The sequence below is a fragment of the Diadema antillarum genome, unplaced genomic scaffold (genome assembly GCF_040938485.1).
Source record: "Diadema antillarum isolate AM-2024a unplaced genomic scaffold, OU_Dant_1.0 seq00001526_RagTag, whole genome shotgun sequence".
NCBI lineage: Eukaryota > Metazoa > Echinodermata > Echinoidea > Diadematoida > Diadematidae > Diadema > Diadema antillarum.
The window spans coordinates 341,712-359,519 of NW_027272258.1; the positions used below are offsets into that span (position 1 = coordinate 341,712).

The following is a 17,808-nucleotide window of genomic DNA, read 5'->3' on the forward strand; positions in this document are numbered from 1 at the left end:
AGGGCGTAAACAGCGAGTGGGGGATGCATCCCCAGCTCACATGGGGGGGGGGGGGGGGGGGGGGGTTGGCATGATCATCCCAAGTGTTCCCCATCATCATGACAAAAATATTGAATATTGAATATACATGTAATTATTCTTGCCCTCCCCCGAAACTGGACTGCCACTTTTCCTGTATATGACTGCGTGTGTGTGTGCGTGTGTGTGTGTGTGTGTGTGTGTGTGTGTGTGTGAGTGTGTGCGTGTGTATGTGTGTGTGTGTGTGAGTGTGCATGTGTGGTTATTATCATTTTTTCTTATAAAATATATGATAGCACACATACCCCAGGTCCTGTCTACGCCACTGAGAGTAGGCTACTAGAACACCTTCAAGAGGACTGCAACCAATAAGAATGAACACTGAGATGACGTGTCCACAGTACGCTCATCCTCCATCCCGGGGCCTTCTCCGTCGAGACCACTCCTACCAAACTGATTGAACACGCCTAAAAGTTAGGGGCGCATGCGCCTGAACTAGAATCTTCCACACTTGTTTATTATGTCCAACTTGTTTTGCTGATATTGCCAGCAATTATTATTATAGACAAAACTATTTTGTCATATCCACAACCTTGACGGAGGTTTATATACTAAAAACAAGTAAACATCTGGGTAGTATCCTACATACTGATCTGTCCAGCGAGCTAGTGTTCCGCCCGTTTCCGTATACCAGCTTCAGGAGGGTCGTTCCAGACAAAACAAACGAAGGTAAGTCCAACCTGCTTGTTAAAGAAACCAATACACTACTATACACAATCACATCATACAAAAGAAGAGAGAAGAAAAAAGAAAAAGTCATAGTTTTCCAGCCTCAGCTTGACTCTTAATCACGTTGAAAAGTAGAAAATTATCAGACCATCAAATCTTCTCGTCTAGTATCCACTAACTGCGGCAGTTAAAAATGCATGTACTCCATAATGGTTCATTACTTTCAGTCATTGATGGCACATTGTATTTGCTAAGCATTGTTATGTTCTACTCTGGAAATTAATCTCTCCAGACAGGTTTAGTTCAGTGTCCTGCCATGGCCACTAAAGGTAAAGTCTATCGGCCTGTGAGTGTGTGGGATTATGTCATGGATTTGGTTAGAAACTGCGTCTTTCACTTTAAATTTGGTATTGCAAAACCGAATACTGATTTTATGCTGATGAAAAGAAAAGTGAACTTCTTTATCATGAAATTCACGTTGTAACTATATGAGTCAAGACTGTCAGATGTAGTATTGTTATTGGCCCAACAAAGTGTATTCTTCTTATTTTCATGTGACAGATGAAGTCACTTCTGGGCATTTTGGTGGTAACAGCCTTTGCTATGGCATCATCATGTAACGCCGAATTCTGCCCGCAGTACTGGCACAAGTTCGAGGGATTTTGCTACCGCTACTTCGGGGACAGAGTAACTTGGTCTGCTGCTGAGGAGAGATGTAACCAGCACTTCACTACCAACGGCATGGGCCACCTCATCTCGGTCCACAGTGACAGCGAAAACCGCTTTGCCTACGAGCTGTTCCGGTCAAGCGCTGGTGACACTCCAGACTGGGTGGTAGGTGTCAAGCAAAAATGAAAGATTTTACCCATTGGATCCGAACAAAAATGCTTCAATTAACAGTGTTTTAACTTTTGAACTGCATGGTCCTGAATGCCTCTTATCTTGTGTGATATACCACGAATCTATGTTAATGCATGGAATTGAAAATTATCTCATTACTAACCAAAAAAACAAAAACAAAAACAGAGACCAACAAACAATAGGAGTAATTAGATCTTATTTACTTAAAGCTGATATATACATTTAACTCACATCTTTCCCAACAGTGCGAAAGGTGGCACCAAATTAGCTCGAAACATTATTCCTGGTGAGAAAGCCTTTCAAGGTTTTTCGGATATCTTATGCCAACACATAAACAGGAATTATTTGAAATTGTATCAAATATGAAGGTAAATAAGACTCCCTGCTATCCTGACATTACAAAATCATAATTAAGAATAGAGTCATAAAATGTATTATGGATCAGACTCTGCTTCATATTGATTTGTCATTAGAGTTCGGTCAAGTCCCAAAATAATCATGATCCGCGAACATTGCAAATGCTGCATTTAAGAAGGTAACCAATTGGGCTAACAAACTAGATCACTGAACTTACTAAAACAAAACGCTTTTCTGTCACTCATTGCGACATACGCATGCCACATTAAATTCTATCAGATAATATACTGAGAATGAAATTAAAGAAGTGAAAACGACAATATTTTAGGTTCTGCAAAATAACATACAACTGAAATTGACTTCTAAGATGAACAATGTTGCGGCAAATTGCGGCAAGAAATTTATCAACAAGATAAAAAGCAAGCAAGTAAGCAAGCAAACAAGCAAGCAAGCAAGCAAGCAAGCAAACAAACAAACAAACAAAACACATTCTTTCTCTACTGACACTAAACCAGATGTATTGTATTATTATTTTATCTATCTTAAAGGGATGGTGTCGCATTGGTTGAGTTGAGGATTCAGCTTTTAACTTTTTGCAAGATACTTTACAAAACCACCCTATGAAATGTTACAGGGAACATACATTCTAAGAGGAATTAAATATTTTGATAGTAGGTTTTAAAGTAACCGAGATATCCAAAAACATAGCAAAACAAAGCGATGCTACTAAAAGGTGGATGCCACCTTTTATTAGGATCACTTTTGCTTTGGATATCTCCGCTATTTAAAAAGCAAATTTCATCAAATTAACTCTGAATTCCTCAGAGAATTTCTGATGAGATTTCTCATTATCTCGCAAAAAAGTTCGAAACATGAAGCCCAACCAAAACCACATTATCCTTTTAATTGCGGAATTCTATATATAGCACGGGGCTGTGCTACCCAATCAAAGTTTTACTGCAATAAAAGTAATAAAAATAATGATTATGAAATGCTTGCTTCAGAGCATATACTTCAGTTCAGTTCGATTTTATTTTTGCATTTTTTTCAAGGAAATCAAACGCTGAAAAAAATGACAACACGTGTATCTGACAACAAAATAGGACAAAAATATTGCATTCATAGTGTCATAGTCACATGCAGTCTTTAAGGTATATAAACATAACAATAAGAACAAAGGAATCGAGGATACACTAAGTTTCAGAATAGAGAGGAAGAAGCATATACTGATGAACTATAATTTATCGTAGAAGAATTCTCCTTAGAATAATGACCTTTATCTTCTATATATTGTATCAATTTATGTATCGGCTTGACAGAAATAATATGCATAAGAACTTGACAAAGAAATTAACCAAAATGATTATTTGCGTGCTTACAATAATAGACAGGTATAGTGACTATCACTTACCTAAAAGCAGAACAGTGTCTCCTCCAAAAGCTGCATTTTTCTAAGATCATCCAAACTGGGATGCTCTAGACATGAAGACGGCAGCTATTCTTTAAATCACCTGACATAAAACTAACAATAAGCAAATATTAAATTCATCCATTTATACATGGATTGCGGTAATGTTGACTAAAATAGTCAAAACGGTTCCAGGGCAATTACCCCATGGAAAATTATCCCGGACCCTTCCCCTGACCCTAATCCTAATCCTGAACCTAATCCTAACCCAGCGCTAATCTTTCTCTATCCTTATCACTAACCAGTATTTAGCCGGGGGTACTCATACATTCTGTATGCATAACATAATATACATGTATTGCTTTTCTTCTTTTTTTGCAACTGGCAGGCGAATTTCCGTATCTATTTCATTAGGTAGAGAGTCTTGCATCTTTAATTTCACTTCTTTTGTACTTTTTAAAGGAGTTTTAGGATGTCAGACATGTTTGTATTGACACAATCCTTTAATAATCGTATTCGTGCCAAACGTTTGTTAACGATTTAAGAGAAGTTGTGTTGGTTCATTGCTTTCTATTCTTTTTTTTTTTCTTTACTTGATTTAGGGCACGTATATTTTCCAACAAGAGCACACACACACACACACACACACACACACACACACACACATATACACACACACATCATATACATATACTATGTACATACACACATATTGTGAGAACTCACTCTACTCAATTAACTTGTTATCATTCCATGCAGTACAATGCACAAAACCGTAATCCAGTGCACGGGTTTTGGCTTGGACTCCATCAAGAGACATCAAGTGGTCCGTGGGTCAACACAGACGACTCTGCCTTTGACTACAACAACTGGAAGTCCGGGGAGCCGAATAACAGCTACTACGGGTCGACTGCTGAAGACTGCGTGCATGTTTGGCGTCGTAATGACGCCGACGATAACCTGCGTGTTTGGAATGACATTTACTGCCAGGAGAACATGCCGTTTATCTGCAAAGTAAAAGCATAAACACGTCTGTGACCTTTATGGAAGTTACGACGCAGATTTGGGTTTAAGTTCTAAGCTACTTTTTATCTGTTGCTGCTAAAGCTATCAACCATTTCCCCCCCCCCCCCCCATCGCTCATTCGGAACGGCATTTTATAATTTCCACTAAAAACAACGACGAGTCCTCGTGCCATGACTGGTAGAATTCTTCAAAAATCTATACGATTTTTATTTCTTTATCACACCAAAAACAAACATTAACTCATAATGGTGGTTAGATCGAAAAGAAATATAGCGTCTAACGAATTGAAGATTATGGTTTATGACATCGCGACCAATCAATAAACATGACTGCTTCCATAAACTACACACTGATTCTGTTTATGTGGCTTCTGTATCAATACACAATAATGAAAACGACTAAAATTGTGCGTCCTATACAAGCACATTGTATCTACATGACTGTTTGTGATTGATGGAATTTGTGTAGGGAGAAGTGTGAATGTCAGAGACTGTAAAAAGTGAAAGTTAAAGCGAGAGAGGGAGACAGACTGCTCTATATACTACATCACATTTTTTCTCAGTGATGTATTTGTTTTGGAGCGACTCAAAAGAACTTGAATGGAATGAAAGTATAAAATTGCCTGAATGCGCACATTGTCTGTACTATATGCTATAGACTAATGGGGTGTTGCAAGAAAGTTGCAATCAATTGCAACTTGCAACTGATTGTCACTGGCCAATCAAAATCATTGTTGCATGCATGTCTTCTCAATAGGGCAGACCCTGAGCCAATCAGAATGATTGTTTCAAAATTAGCAATTATTTGCAATTGATTGCAACTTTCTTGCAACACCCCATAATACCCTACATTTACTCTCATATCAACACACGTTTACCTTATGTTATGAGATATACATGTATACATATATATATATATATATATATATATACATATACATACATGATTTTTGATGAAAATCCACATATGATACACACATTTATGTTTATACAGTTATATATATATATATATATATATATATATATATACAATGTATTTGCATATATTCATATATAAGTCTACATAAACATATATTTGAAACAATGTTCTTTTCATGGCATATACTCACAGCAGACGTGTCCACCACTAAAACGCCGATTTAAAGGGAGGATCTACGCAAAAATATGACTAGTGTATACAGTGAAATGGTTGAAGCATGTAGTTCGTATGCCCTCACATCGCACTATAGGATCCCATTCCAAGCCTTTAAGAATGACTTGCAAAAAAAGAAGAAGAAGAAGAAGAAAAGAATTATACACCAGAACTCGTACCATACACGCCGTACAGCCATACTCGCATGCACTGACACATTACAGAGACAAAGACTTACACGGACAGGGTGTGTTTTTATTGGGAATCATAATACGAGTTTTATGGAAGTCTTGCAAAATAATTCTTATCTTGATATTTTTTACAAAGAAACATTCTTTCATTATAATTATAATAGTAATGATAAAGTGGAGAGAGAGAGAGAGAGGGAGAGGGAGAGGGAGATCGAGAGGGAGGTAGGGGAGGGGAAAAAGAAGATTCGCAGGCTTGGACTTTATCCACTGAATGAAAAAAAAGCAGTCTTCCTCTTACAAAGACAGTAATACATCCTCCTATCAGCACAATGCTGGAGAAAAGGACAAATACAAGATTAGTGTCATATTACTCCGGATGCGAGAATACGATTCTAGGAATGACACAGTAAAAAAGTACAATAATGAGATATCGTTAGCTGAAAACCTGAAGGGCGCTATCGCGTTATAAGATTTGAGCGCAAAATGTTAATGAAAAAAAAGAAACAATTATTTTACTGAAAATGAAAATAATTTAAAATCGACACCATAAAATGTAGAGGAGATTAACTTCTACTACATGATACCAATAGTTCAATACAACTCCAAATTGCGACAACACTCTTCTGGTTCTCTGCCGACGAAACAATGAAGTCTCATTTTATTGATAAATATCTGATTTTTCGTTATATTATGCTGTAAAGGACAAGCACAGGTGTGATATACACTCTTGGTACTGTAATAAGGTTCTAGGAATTATACATTAAAGAAGAAATACAATATGAAATATCACAAAGTCTTATTTTGTTGATAAATGTCTGATTTTTTTTCCATCATACTGGATCCAGTTGAGATACACGAACGTCATAAAAAAGGCGTCAGTGACTGAGCATGAGCTGGATAATAATTCATTTTGGAGACAATCAATTTCTTAACATATTAAGGGATATTCACTACGAATGTAATTCGAACCGATACATTCATGTGCAATTTGCATAGAAGCCACAGATTGATGTTCAGCACACTAGCAATTCCATACCATGGTCAACATGACTTTAGTTATTAACAATTACCAACAGAGTATAATTCAGTGGAAGAAATAAACAAACAGATATTTCAACGGAATCTGTGAGAATTAACACAGTTTAAAGGGATGGTACAGTATTGGTGGAGATGAGAAATGGGCTTTTAACTTTTTGCGAGAAACCAAGAAAACACTTATGATATAGTACAGAACATACCATTTTAAGAGGAATTCAAAGTTTATTTGATGAAAATCGGGTTTGGAATAACTGAAACATCCAAAAACAAAGTAAAACAAAGCGATCGTAATAAAGTGTGGGTCCCACACTTTATTAGAATCGCTCTTTTTTGGATATCTCAGCCATTTCAAAACCAATTTTTATCAAATAAATGTCGAATTCCTCATAGAATTACATGCTCTTTCATATTTCATAAGAGGTTTCTCATTATCTCACCAAAAAATGTTAGAAGCCTGAAATTAGGTCTCAACCAAAACTGTACTATCCCTTTAATATGTCATACATTTTCACCAAATATAAATTTGCTTTAGTTAGACCCTCTTACACAAAAGTATATGAATAATTATGCAATCATGTCATAACCTCATCGCACAGCTAGGCCTAAATACTCGTATTCAGAAAGATTCAAAAATAGTGATTTGTGTTTGGACGATGCTTCAGCAGATGAAACTCTTTCCCCCTGGTAATCATCGTTGATTAGTTACAAGACAACAATGATTATTAGGCCTAGAGATGAGAACTAGAAATGTCGCTATGGCGACTGGTACGCCTCCACAATAATGTATGATTCTCCTCAATAGGTCTTTATATGTCTTTATAATGTGTGATGACAGTTTGATCTAAAAGACAAAATATTGAAATGACGTGTTTGTCATAATGTGTTGAGTGTTCACTTACCTTTCACTATAGGTTTAATTGGATGAATGGCTACATTTTCTGAGAGAGCATGCATTTGGGGATTTGAGGACTTTTACTTGACTTTTGACCTTTTATAATTTTATGCAGTGAGCAATTTTCAAGGTATGGATTAAAAGTGTAATTTCTGTATCAAATACTAAATTGTTAGCATTTTAACCTGGCCTTTGACCCTATTACCCTAAAATTCCCAGGGAAATCACTGTCAGGCAGAGCATGCATGAATATTAGTTTATAATGATATCTTGAGCCACTTCCGAGATATGGAGGAAGACGTGAAATTTTGCACTTTCACTTGACCTATTGACATTTTACCTTTTGGCAAGAAAGATATGAGGGAAAAGTGAAAATGTGAGGAGTTGACCTTGACCTTTGACCCCATGACCCCTATTTCCCTATAGATAATCACTCCTAGTCAGTACATGCTGATGTACTATATGTTCCATGAAGATATGGAACCATTTCCGAGATATGCAGAAAAAAGGGAAATTACAAAACTTTCACTTGACCTTTGACCTCATGACCCGAAACTTTCACTAGGGAATCTTTATTGGTTAGTACATGTATACACATAGTTTCAAGAAAATACCTTCAGACACTGCATAGATAAAGGGGAAATAGTGAAATGTTTAACATTTGACCTTGACCTTTGACCAGGAGCATCTGCACCTAAAAGTCAATAGTTACAACTTCACCCCCTCATGTAGCCTATTATGTAAATTCCAAGTTTCATATCTCAAACATTTTTTTTAAGCTGTGGTGTCCACAAAATTGATTACGGACGGACGGAAGGACGGCATAAAAAAGGAGGCATAAAAATACAACTTATTGTATTAATGTTTAAGAAAAACGGAAATTCATATAAGATTATGCACAAAATCATTGAGACATCTGTGAGTTGATGGTGTAATCATCATAGGCCTATGGTGACCTCTTTCAATTTTCATGTTGAAAGCCCACGCACATCTCTCAGGCACATATTTGAACTTTTGTAATCCCCTCACATTGCAAAATTTAGGTACGATTTTGATGAAACATGAATTTGCTATTTGTTTGTTTGCTTTTACACAATCTAAGTCACCTTAAAATGGCGTAGTACATTGAAATAGATGTTGAATTGTTCTTTTTAGTGTGGAAGTATAACGCAGGGTTTAACGGTATAACGGTGTGGAAGTATAACAGCCCAGTTATAATTCAAGGCAAGGTCGAGTTCGTAATGGAGATGATATCCGGAGATCGAGTGGATATAGGGATCACTTGTTCTGCTTGTTTGTCACAGTAAAGACGAGGGTATTTTTGGTCACGCGAGGAAGGCTGTACTTTTAAAGTCAAGTGTGCGTGGGCTGTACACTCGACGACTTCAACCCGCGTTTATTTCTCTTGGTTGTTATGTACTTTCCCAAATTACAGACCACGCTATGTACCAGCAGCATAATGCCCCTCAGTATTAATTTCATTGTTGTTGTGGTCTTTTTTTTTACATGCGCTTTGAATATGGCTATTGTGATTCCATTCCAAAAGACCAAAACATGTAAAAGTCTCTATTTTTGCATCCGTTTGCATAGGGTTACTGAGTCACAAGTGGTGCTGACGTAAAAGTATCAGAATAAATTTGAACAATCAGTACAGAAAATGAGGAAAATGTTCTATTCTAATATACTGCCACAGATTCACTTACACTGGGCTATTATGGAAGGACCGTGAAACCGACATAAAATATAGTTTCCACTCGTCAATATCTCGAATTAGAAACTTACGTCAACGGGTGCACAATGGGTCAAAGCAATATAGGTGGCCTATACTTGATGCAAAAACTTCCTAATTGTCATTAATAAAACAAACAAACAAACAAACGAAACAATTAAATAAAACCAAACAGGACAAAATACAACTTCAATTAAACTAACCAAGAAACCATCAGATAATGCTATGAAAGGGTCTTTTTGTATTTGCCTGCGTGTTTTTGGTTCTATCGAGGAGGTTTTAGAGTTGAAGTTCCAACTGGCTGTAATTATTCAAACAGTTGTCAGATTTCTATTGATGTGCAAAAGAATTTCACAGGTGCATTGTGCCTTTGATGATCGATGTTCGAAGCCGCCGTCTTGCATGCTGAGCAATCTGAAGATTCATTTTGAACGTTAACATTATATTGGCCATATTTTGCTTATTCATTTATTAAATGAAATGAAATTTCACGTAATGATAAAGTATGTAAAACAAAAATCAATCCCGTGCAGAAATTTGTGCGAAAGTGTAAATCAGAGCTGTATCATGAGAAAATGTTAAAAACTGTACCATCCTGGAAAGCCGGTTTTATCACTTTTCCGCTTAATTCCGACAAATAAAACTGACCTGGAATAATCTTCAGATATAATTCTTTATTGATAGTATGTCAGATTAGTGCCCGGGTATGCCCAGTCGAGTAATTCTCATCTTTATTTCAGCATTTTTTGCGTAATTTCTATTCGCACATCCTCGTGTCTGTACCACCTATCTATACCTTGTATAATAAGAAGGGATAGCGAAAAGTAATTACCATCACAAAGACATATCTTCCTTAGAAAGTGGCTGGTGATTATGCAATGAGACACGAGTCAATTGTCTTCCTATCTGCGTGGCAGATCCTGTTTAGCACATGCTTCAAATATTTCTGAGCGGCGGCATCGAACATCTAGCAAAGGAAATAAGACAGTTGCGACTCCATTCTCTTGAACCCCCTTGGTTCTATCATCAATGGGAAAGTTGTAAGCTTACTGAATGAAAGTCTGATCAGCCCTATGATATTATACCTGCAGTCAATATTGGTTGTCTATACTCGACGGATTCCAAGTTTCATTCTTTGGAATGATATCAGTGTGGCATTGTGAAATATACAACCGGTTTTTCTCTATTCTTTACTTTGCAAATAAAATCCACGTGACTCTGTTTTGTCACAGGAGGCACTCATTCAGAATGATATGTAAATAATATATTGGCCTATATCGAATGTTAGCTGTCCATACATAATTTTTTTGAAAGAATTAAGTAATGTAGTAATGGCTTTATACATTCAAAATTGTACATGTTGTATTACTGTTGTTCTAATCAGTCCTCTTCTCATGGACGCTTCCGGTGTAATTCACATCCTGCTCATTTTTGGTTTGTTCGTACACTAGTATAATTATGGAATAATGACACAAATTGTCTTGCAAACTTTGAGAATATTCACTCAACATCTATTTTCTTTATTTACTAAAGCTCCCTCCCTGCACTTGAAATAACCACAAACGTTTACGATTTTGCCAGAAAACAAAACAAAAAAGATCAGGAGATCAAAGATGCTAATAATGTTCGGAAAGTATAATCCGATATTCTTAGCGGGCTATGTCAATTGTAAGAAAAAAGCTAACCACAACCACCACCACAACCACCACAACAACAACAACCACAACAAGACACAAGCACACACACACACACACACACACAAAACAAAACAAAAACAAAATCAAAACAAAAATCAAAAGAGATCGAATTGTGTTTGATACAGATACAGGTTGTATTATAAAAAACGCAACGAATGTGCTCCATTAGCTTGGAAAATTTGTATGAAATTTTCTTAATGATCCTTTTTTTTTTGCCCTCTCATTCCATACATTAATAAAACCCCACATATATAAGAATAAAGTGTATGAACAAATAAACTTATGAGAAAGTGGATAAGCATGGGGAAGCTCAGCTAGAACGAATGTTGATAAGTTAATAAGTTGCTAAAACAAAAAGAGTTTTAAGATGCATTTATGGATGTAATTCATACACACATACTGATCCGCTTTTCTTAGATAGTAGAATTTAAAAAAATAGATGATTTGTATTCAATGAACTTCGGAATTTTGATGTATAATTTGAATAATTGTGTTTTGCCTGAAGTTTTGGAGTTTTTACTGAAGAAAAATGAAGAAATACATATATCCAACACGACAGAGTGATATGTTTCATATTCCGAAAACTATAGATTACAAATATTACAGAATACTGTTATTTACAATGTCCCCAAATTTTGGAATTCTGTAGATAGTGAAATACGACGAACTCCCGGTTGGTATTCATTCAAACGTAAGCTTTAAAAGTAAACTTCTTTCGCAATACTCTAGTGATAATATGAATTGATATCATTTAGCACATGATTTGAAATGATTGATACTGATATAGATTATTCGGCATGATAGATCAGGTCTAAACATGGTTTGATCTTTCTTTTCTTTCATATTTCTTTCCTCTTGCACCTGCAGGTACCGTCATTGATACGGTTCGGTGTAAAAATGGCAGAGGTAAAAATGGCAGAGGTAAAAATGGCAGGGGTAAAAATGGCAGGGGTAAAAATGGCAGGGGTAAAAATGGCAGAGGTAAAAATGGCAGAGGTAAAAATGGCAGAGGTAAAAATGGCAGAGGTAAAAATGGCAGGGGTAAAAATGGCAGAGGTAAAAATGGCAGAGGTAAAAATGGCAGGGGTAAAAATGGCAGGGGTAAAAATGGCAGAGGTAAAAATGGCAGGGGTAAAAATGGCAGAGGTAAAAATGGCAGAGGTAAAAATGGCAGAAGTAACAATGACAGAGGTAAAAATGGCAGAGGTAAAAATGTCAGAGGTAAAAATGGCAGGGGTAAAAATGTCAGAGGTAAATGATTATGTCAGTGGTAAAATGTCAGAGGTAAAGTTGTCAGTGGTCGAAATGTCAGTGGTCAAAATGCTAGAGATAAAAATGCCATTGATAAAAATTTAGTCGTTGAAATTCAAGAGGACGAAGTAAAAGTGACAGATTTTTTTTTTTCTTCATGTGTCTGACACCTTTCTCGCAATACGCGCTTTTCGTGCCTTCTGAAATAAAGCACGGGGGAGACCGGGGAGAAATGGGACACTGGAATGTAACTTGAAAAATGCTTGGCCAGTCAACAATCCAAATATATCAGTAAAAAGATGAGCCTCGGTACACCTGAAAATGGACATATTAACCACTATACAGCTCTACAGGTATCTTGTCAGTAAAATATCAAATTTACTATAGTTCTGGTAGGTCCTTATGTTAATAGGTATTTTAATAAGTGTGCAAAATTATGAAAATAAAATTGCTTGATAACAGACATGCAGGTATGAAAAATTGGCAGGGATCTTTTACTGTTTCTGTTACCACTGGGAGAAATTTAATAGGGCAGTGTTACATTTCTCCCCGCGGCACATGTAAATCCTACTTTGGTCATGATGGTTATCCAATTTCTGTCCAGGTTGTCTCATTTCTCCCCGTTTGATGTCTCATTCCCCCAAAATTAGGGGTTAAGCAAATCATTAATTACACGAAAATATTTTATAAAGGGGTATCACTAAATACTCTTAGTGGGGCAGCTTAGCAAACCTATCGTGCATTTTGTAATACAAGCGCCAAATTTGGCACAAATGTACATTAACACATATTGCAAACATTTTCAGATATTGGGGCACTTGGAATTCTCTCTTTATGTCCGCCATATTGGATTTCAAAATGGTCGCCATTTGAAATCTACAGTTGCGATTATCTCTGGGTCTAATGGTGCTATTGACCTGATTCTGGTGTGTTCCGTGATTTACGCCCATGCTTTGGGGCAACAGCTACGTTTGAAAGGCATCAAACATTTACATTTATTTCGCCTGCGGATTCGTTCAACAATGATTGAAAGAAATCCCATGGTAAACTGTCGGTTTTCTCTTTCACTAGAACAGTCTATTGCTATAGTTCGTCTCCAGTTTTTATAATATGCATAAGTTTGTAAAGTGACCACAAAGTGTTCATTAAACTTCGAGATATTTGTTTTTGCGCCATGTGATACTTGAACAATGTAATAAATATTTTGCAAGAGCTTATGTCTGCCGATACATCTGCTGTAGTTTGTTTTTTTTTTGCGTTTTGTATTTTTACTTCTACATTATGTCGTGATCAGGCCTTGTGAGATAGATATGCTCCTACGAAATCTGAATGTGAGAAAATAACATACAACAGGTGGAAAATTAGCGGTTTGCTTCGACTATGTCTCCTTCACTTCTTTACACTAAACAGTTCAAAAAATGAAAAATAATGACAATAGAGTACTAGCCTTGACGTGAGCGGAATTCGTTTGTGTAAGAGTGTGTATGTGAGAGTATGTATATCTGCGTATAGAAGTATATGTATGTTTATACCAAAAGTGGGTTCGCGCGCGTGTGTGTGTGTGTGTGTGTGTGTGTGTGTGATAACTTCACTGGGCGAGACAACGTAGGATTATACTGTTTAAGGGCTTTGCAGCATTGTTGGAACCCCCTTATAATGATAGATAGTAATAATAATAATAATAATAATAATAATAATAATAATAATAATAACATAACAATAATAATACTGAATAATAAAAATAATTTCCCATAGGCCTACTAGGCTCTTAGCTGGTTTATCATTCCTCTGAACAGACAGATTACGCCACTGCACTTGAATCAAACTCAGAATAATGAGAGTGCTCTAATCTTTTTAAAACGTAATTCAATAAACATTCTTCAAATCTGCAGTTTGGATTTGATAATTCGATAAATACAATTTGCTCTGGCTAGGTTATCATTCAAAACCTCTTCATACGTTTATCTCTGACGAAATCGCAGTCATTACTTCTAATATTTTACATCTGACATTTTTACCTCTGCCATTTTTACCTCTGCCATTTTTACCTCTGCCATTTTTACCGCTGCCATTTTTACCGCTGCCATTTTTACCGTTGCCATTTTTACCGCTGCCATTTTTACCTCTGCCATTTTTACCTCTGCCATTTTTACCTCTGCCATTTTTACCCCTGCCATTTTTACCCCTGCCATTTTTACCTCTGCCATTTTACCTCTGCCATTTTTACCTCTGCCATTTTTACCTCTGCCATTTTTACCTCTGCCATTTTTACCTCTGCCATTTTTACCCCTGCCATTTTTACCTCTGCCATTTTTACCTCTGCCATATTTACCTCTGCCATTTTTACCTGGCACCATTGAGGGTACTGTCCCTATTACGGTCTTGTTGGTGTTTTCTCCTCTTCCTCTTTCTCATTCTCTTCTCCTTGTTGCGTGTGTGTGGGTTTGTGTGTGTGTGTGTGTGTGTGTGTGTGTGAGTGCACGCACGCCTGTCCAGGTGCACTTGCGTGCGTGCAGAGTGTCGCTGTGTGAGTGTGTTGATTTTCCTTCGGGGAACCTACTCCTACAAGCATCTGCTTCTATGTAGGTTCCCTCCACACACAGTTTTATTTATCCGCCATGAATGTACCCATTAGAGCAATTTCATGTAAATGCTTCTTGTATATACTGAACTTATAACTTATAATTTTTGTGTCACTTTACATTGTCATTAATGGATGTTGTAAACACAACACTATGATTTGTGTGGAAACCTAATAAATGAAATGAAATCAAATGAAATGAAATGAAATGAAAGAGGGTGAGATGCGGATTAAAATTGAGTGAACACTTTGATTAGGTAACAACCAATATATCCCTTTTTCGTTACAAATGAGTACTTTATAGATATATCACCATTGATTGTCCGATGATACAAAGTATAGGCCTATATACTAGAGACTATAAATTGACCAAAAAACAAACAAACAAACAAACAAACGAACGAACGAACAAGAACAACATACCATATCAGATGATTTTGGAAGTAGAAAAGAAGACACTGACGCCTATCAAAGACAATTCTGATCAGATCACCTTCCATCTTCATTTTTTCCCCTTCATCATCACCCTTTCATCATAATCATAATTTACCCTATTTTTATTGAGTATCTACGCACCGGAATATGAAAAATGACTGCATTCATGTTCAGATTTTTCTTTCTTCTCCATTCTGCTTAAGTAGAAAGGTTTCCTGGGCTGCAACATGTTCAAGCATTCTCTTATAGTAGCAGTCCTTCTTCTGCATAATATCTTAGGTAGTTTTTGTATAACATAGGTTTCCCGCCCAATTCCATTACATTTGCATTCCAATTAATGAAAAGGCGTTAAAATTCAAGCGATTTTGGTCACTGTTCTATACTCTAACGATTCATTTTAATTCTTTGAGTATTCAGTTTAATTTTCGTGTTATTCCTTTTAGATTCTATCGCATTTTCAATCAACTTAGAGGGAAATTAATTTTTCATTCCATTTAGCTACTCAAAGTTGGCATTCAACTTGGCGCCAGCTGGATAGACGTCCAAATTCGTGCAAAGTACCAATTACAATTTCATTTGCAGGAACACAACTTCACACTTTGAACGTTCGAATTCAATCAACATACACCACTTTCTACGTGCCCCTTTTCACTGTCATATATTGGATGATACAATTTCATTTTCATTTCAAAGTCTCATAGATCAATAACTTAATCTTAATCGTATGCTACGTATTTCTTTTCTGTCGACCTTTCTTTCACTTTCAATTCATCCCGAACAGTTTGTAATATTTAGGAAATAGCCATGTCCCAGAATATCTTATATATCCGAATCCATATTTTACATTTTGATTACATTTCTTACTTTCCCGGGTTCATATTATCATTAGTTGCCACAATTGGATCACTGTAAATATATACCCACTTCATCAAAGGGTTATATCGCCAGTTTTGCTGGTTGTCACGGTGAAGCTTCATCCACTAATTCTGTCCGTGTTCCAAATGTTCATGCACATTCTGTCCTGAAGCAGCTAAAGTCGTGTATTTAAAGTGTATGTATTATACGTGTTTGAAAGTGGGGTTATTAAACGAGCCAAGTTAGCTATAGTATGAAGCGAGAGTCACATTTCAAGGTAGATCAAGTTTGCATCATATTCAAACAGGATCGAGTAACTACAAAGGATATAAGCACCAACGAAAAATACTGGCCATTACATGCTTTGTAATTGTTTACCTTATCCTGAATTTGAATTCCTAACGTTCTTCACTTTGGTGCTAATGCGAATTTGAATGAGATGCACTTTCATTTTTTTTTTTATTTGAATGCCCTTTTGCAAGTTTCTGTGAGAAACTCGAAATTGCATGCTGATGAAATCAAATTGAATGAACTTGTCACCTTTTTGAATGTCGATCTCGGTGATCATTCAAATTCACTCGAACTTGAATGACCGCATCGTTAAATCGAATGCAAATCTGATGAAATTGTGGGGGGGGGGGACCTATAAATTTGGTAATACAATATTGGTTATGGAATCAACGTTCCTTTCTTCCTTTGAATCACGTTCAATAATCTATAGGCCTATACATTGATGTTCTCTAAGGTATTCATACTGGAAAGAATTCTGATTCATGTATGTAAGTATGTTGGAGAAAAATGAATAAATAAACAAACAAACATACAGACAAACAATGAACTTCGATAAAGATGATATTCTTTTCTATGTGATACTTCCCATTACCATCGATATGGCATGCTTTTTCTATGTCAATTTAAAATCTCCTGTACTTTGTACCATCTCATATCTATACTCCAGCGCTTGCCTTGTCTCGTAACTTAAAGGACAAGTCCACTTTCATATACATGTGATGGATTGAGTAAATACAGCAATAATAGTAGAACACAATCAGTGAAAGGTTGGGGAAAATCGGACAACCCGTTCAAAAGTTATGAATTTTTTAAGTATCAGCACAGTCCCTGCTGGATGAGAAGACTATTACAGCATCACATGCGTACAACACCACATGTTGCTATATATAAAGGGAAATATAAAGAGAATTTCACAAAATCTCATTTTTTGAAAAAAGTGCACATTTCCTCGACTCGTCACTAACATATGTTAAGAGTAATATTAATACCCCTTGCCTTCTGAAAGAGGGAAGTCAAGTGTTCTTTTTTAATGCAAGAAAAGTGAAAATATGTTGAATTTTCTTTATATTTTCTTTATATCGTTAATTGTACACATGTGACATCACAAGCTTCAGTAGTCTTCTCATCTAGCAGTAACTGAGCAGAAACTTCAAAAATTCATAACTTTTAAACGGATTGTCTGATTTTCCTCAAACTCTTGCTGATGTGTTCTATTAATATTGCTGCATTCATTCAATCCACATGTCTATGAAGGCGAATTTGTCCTTTAATATGTGATGGTTTGATTAGAAGCTTAAAAAGAGAGAAGAAAGAAGAA

At 36.2% G+C, this 17,808-nt stretch overlaps 1 protein-coding gene across 1 annotated transcript; it reads left to right on the forward strand.

Annotated features, from left to right (window-relative positions):
- The first annotated feature begins 578 nt into the window (after positions 1–578).
- Positions 579–4,665, forward strand: LOC139710376 (C-type lectin domain family 19 member A-like). Its single transcript, XM_071622293.1, has 3 exons — positions 579–747; positions 1,309–1,581; positions 4,133–4,665. Exons 2-3 carry the CDS (start codon positions 1,309–1,311, stop codon positions 4,397–4,399), a joined length of 540 nt encoding a protein of 179 aa, XP_071478394.1. The 5' UTR covers positions 579–747; the 3' UTR covers positions 4,400–4,665.
- Positions 4,666–17,808: the final 13,143 nt, after the last annotated feature.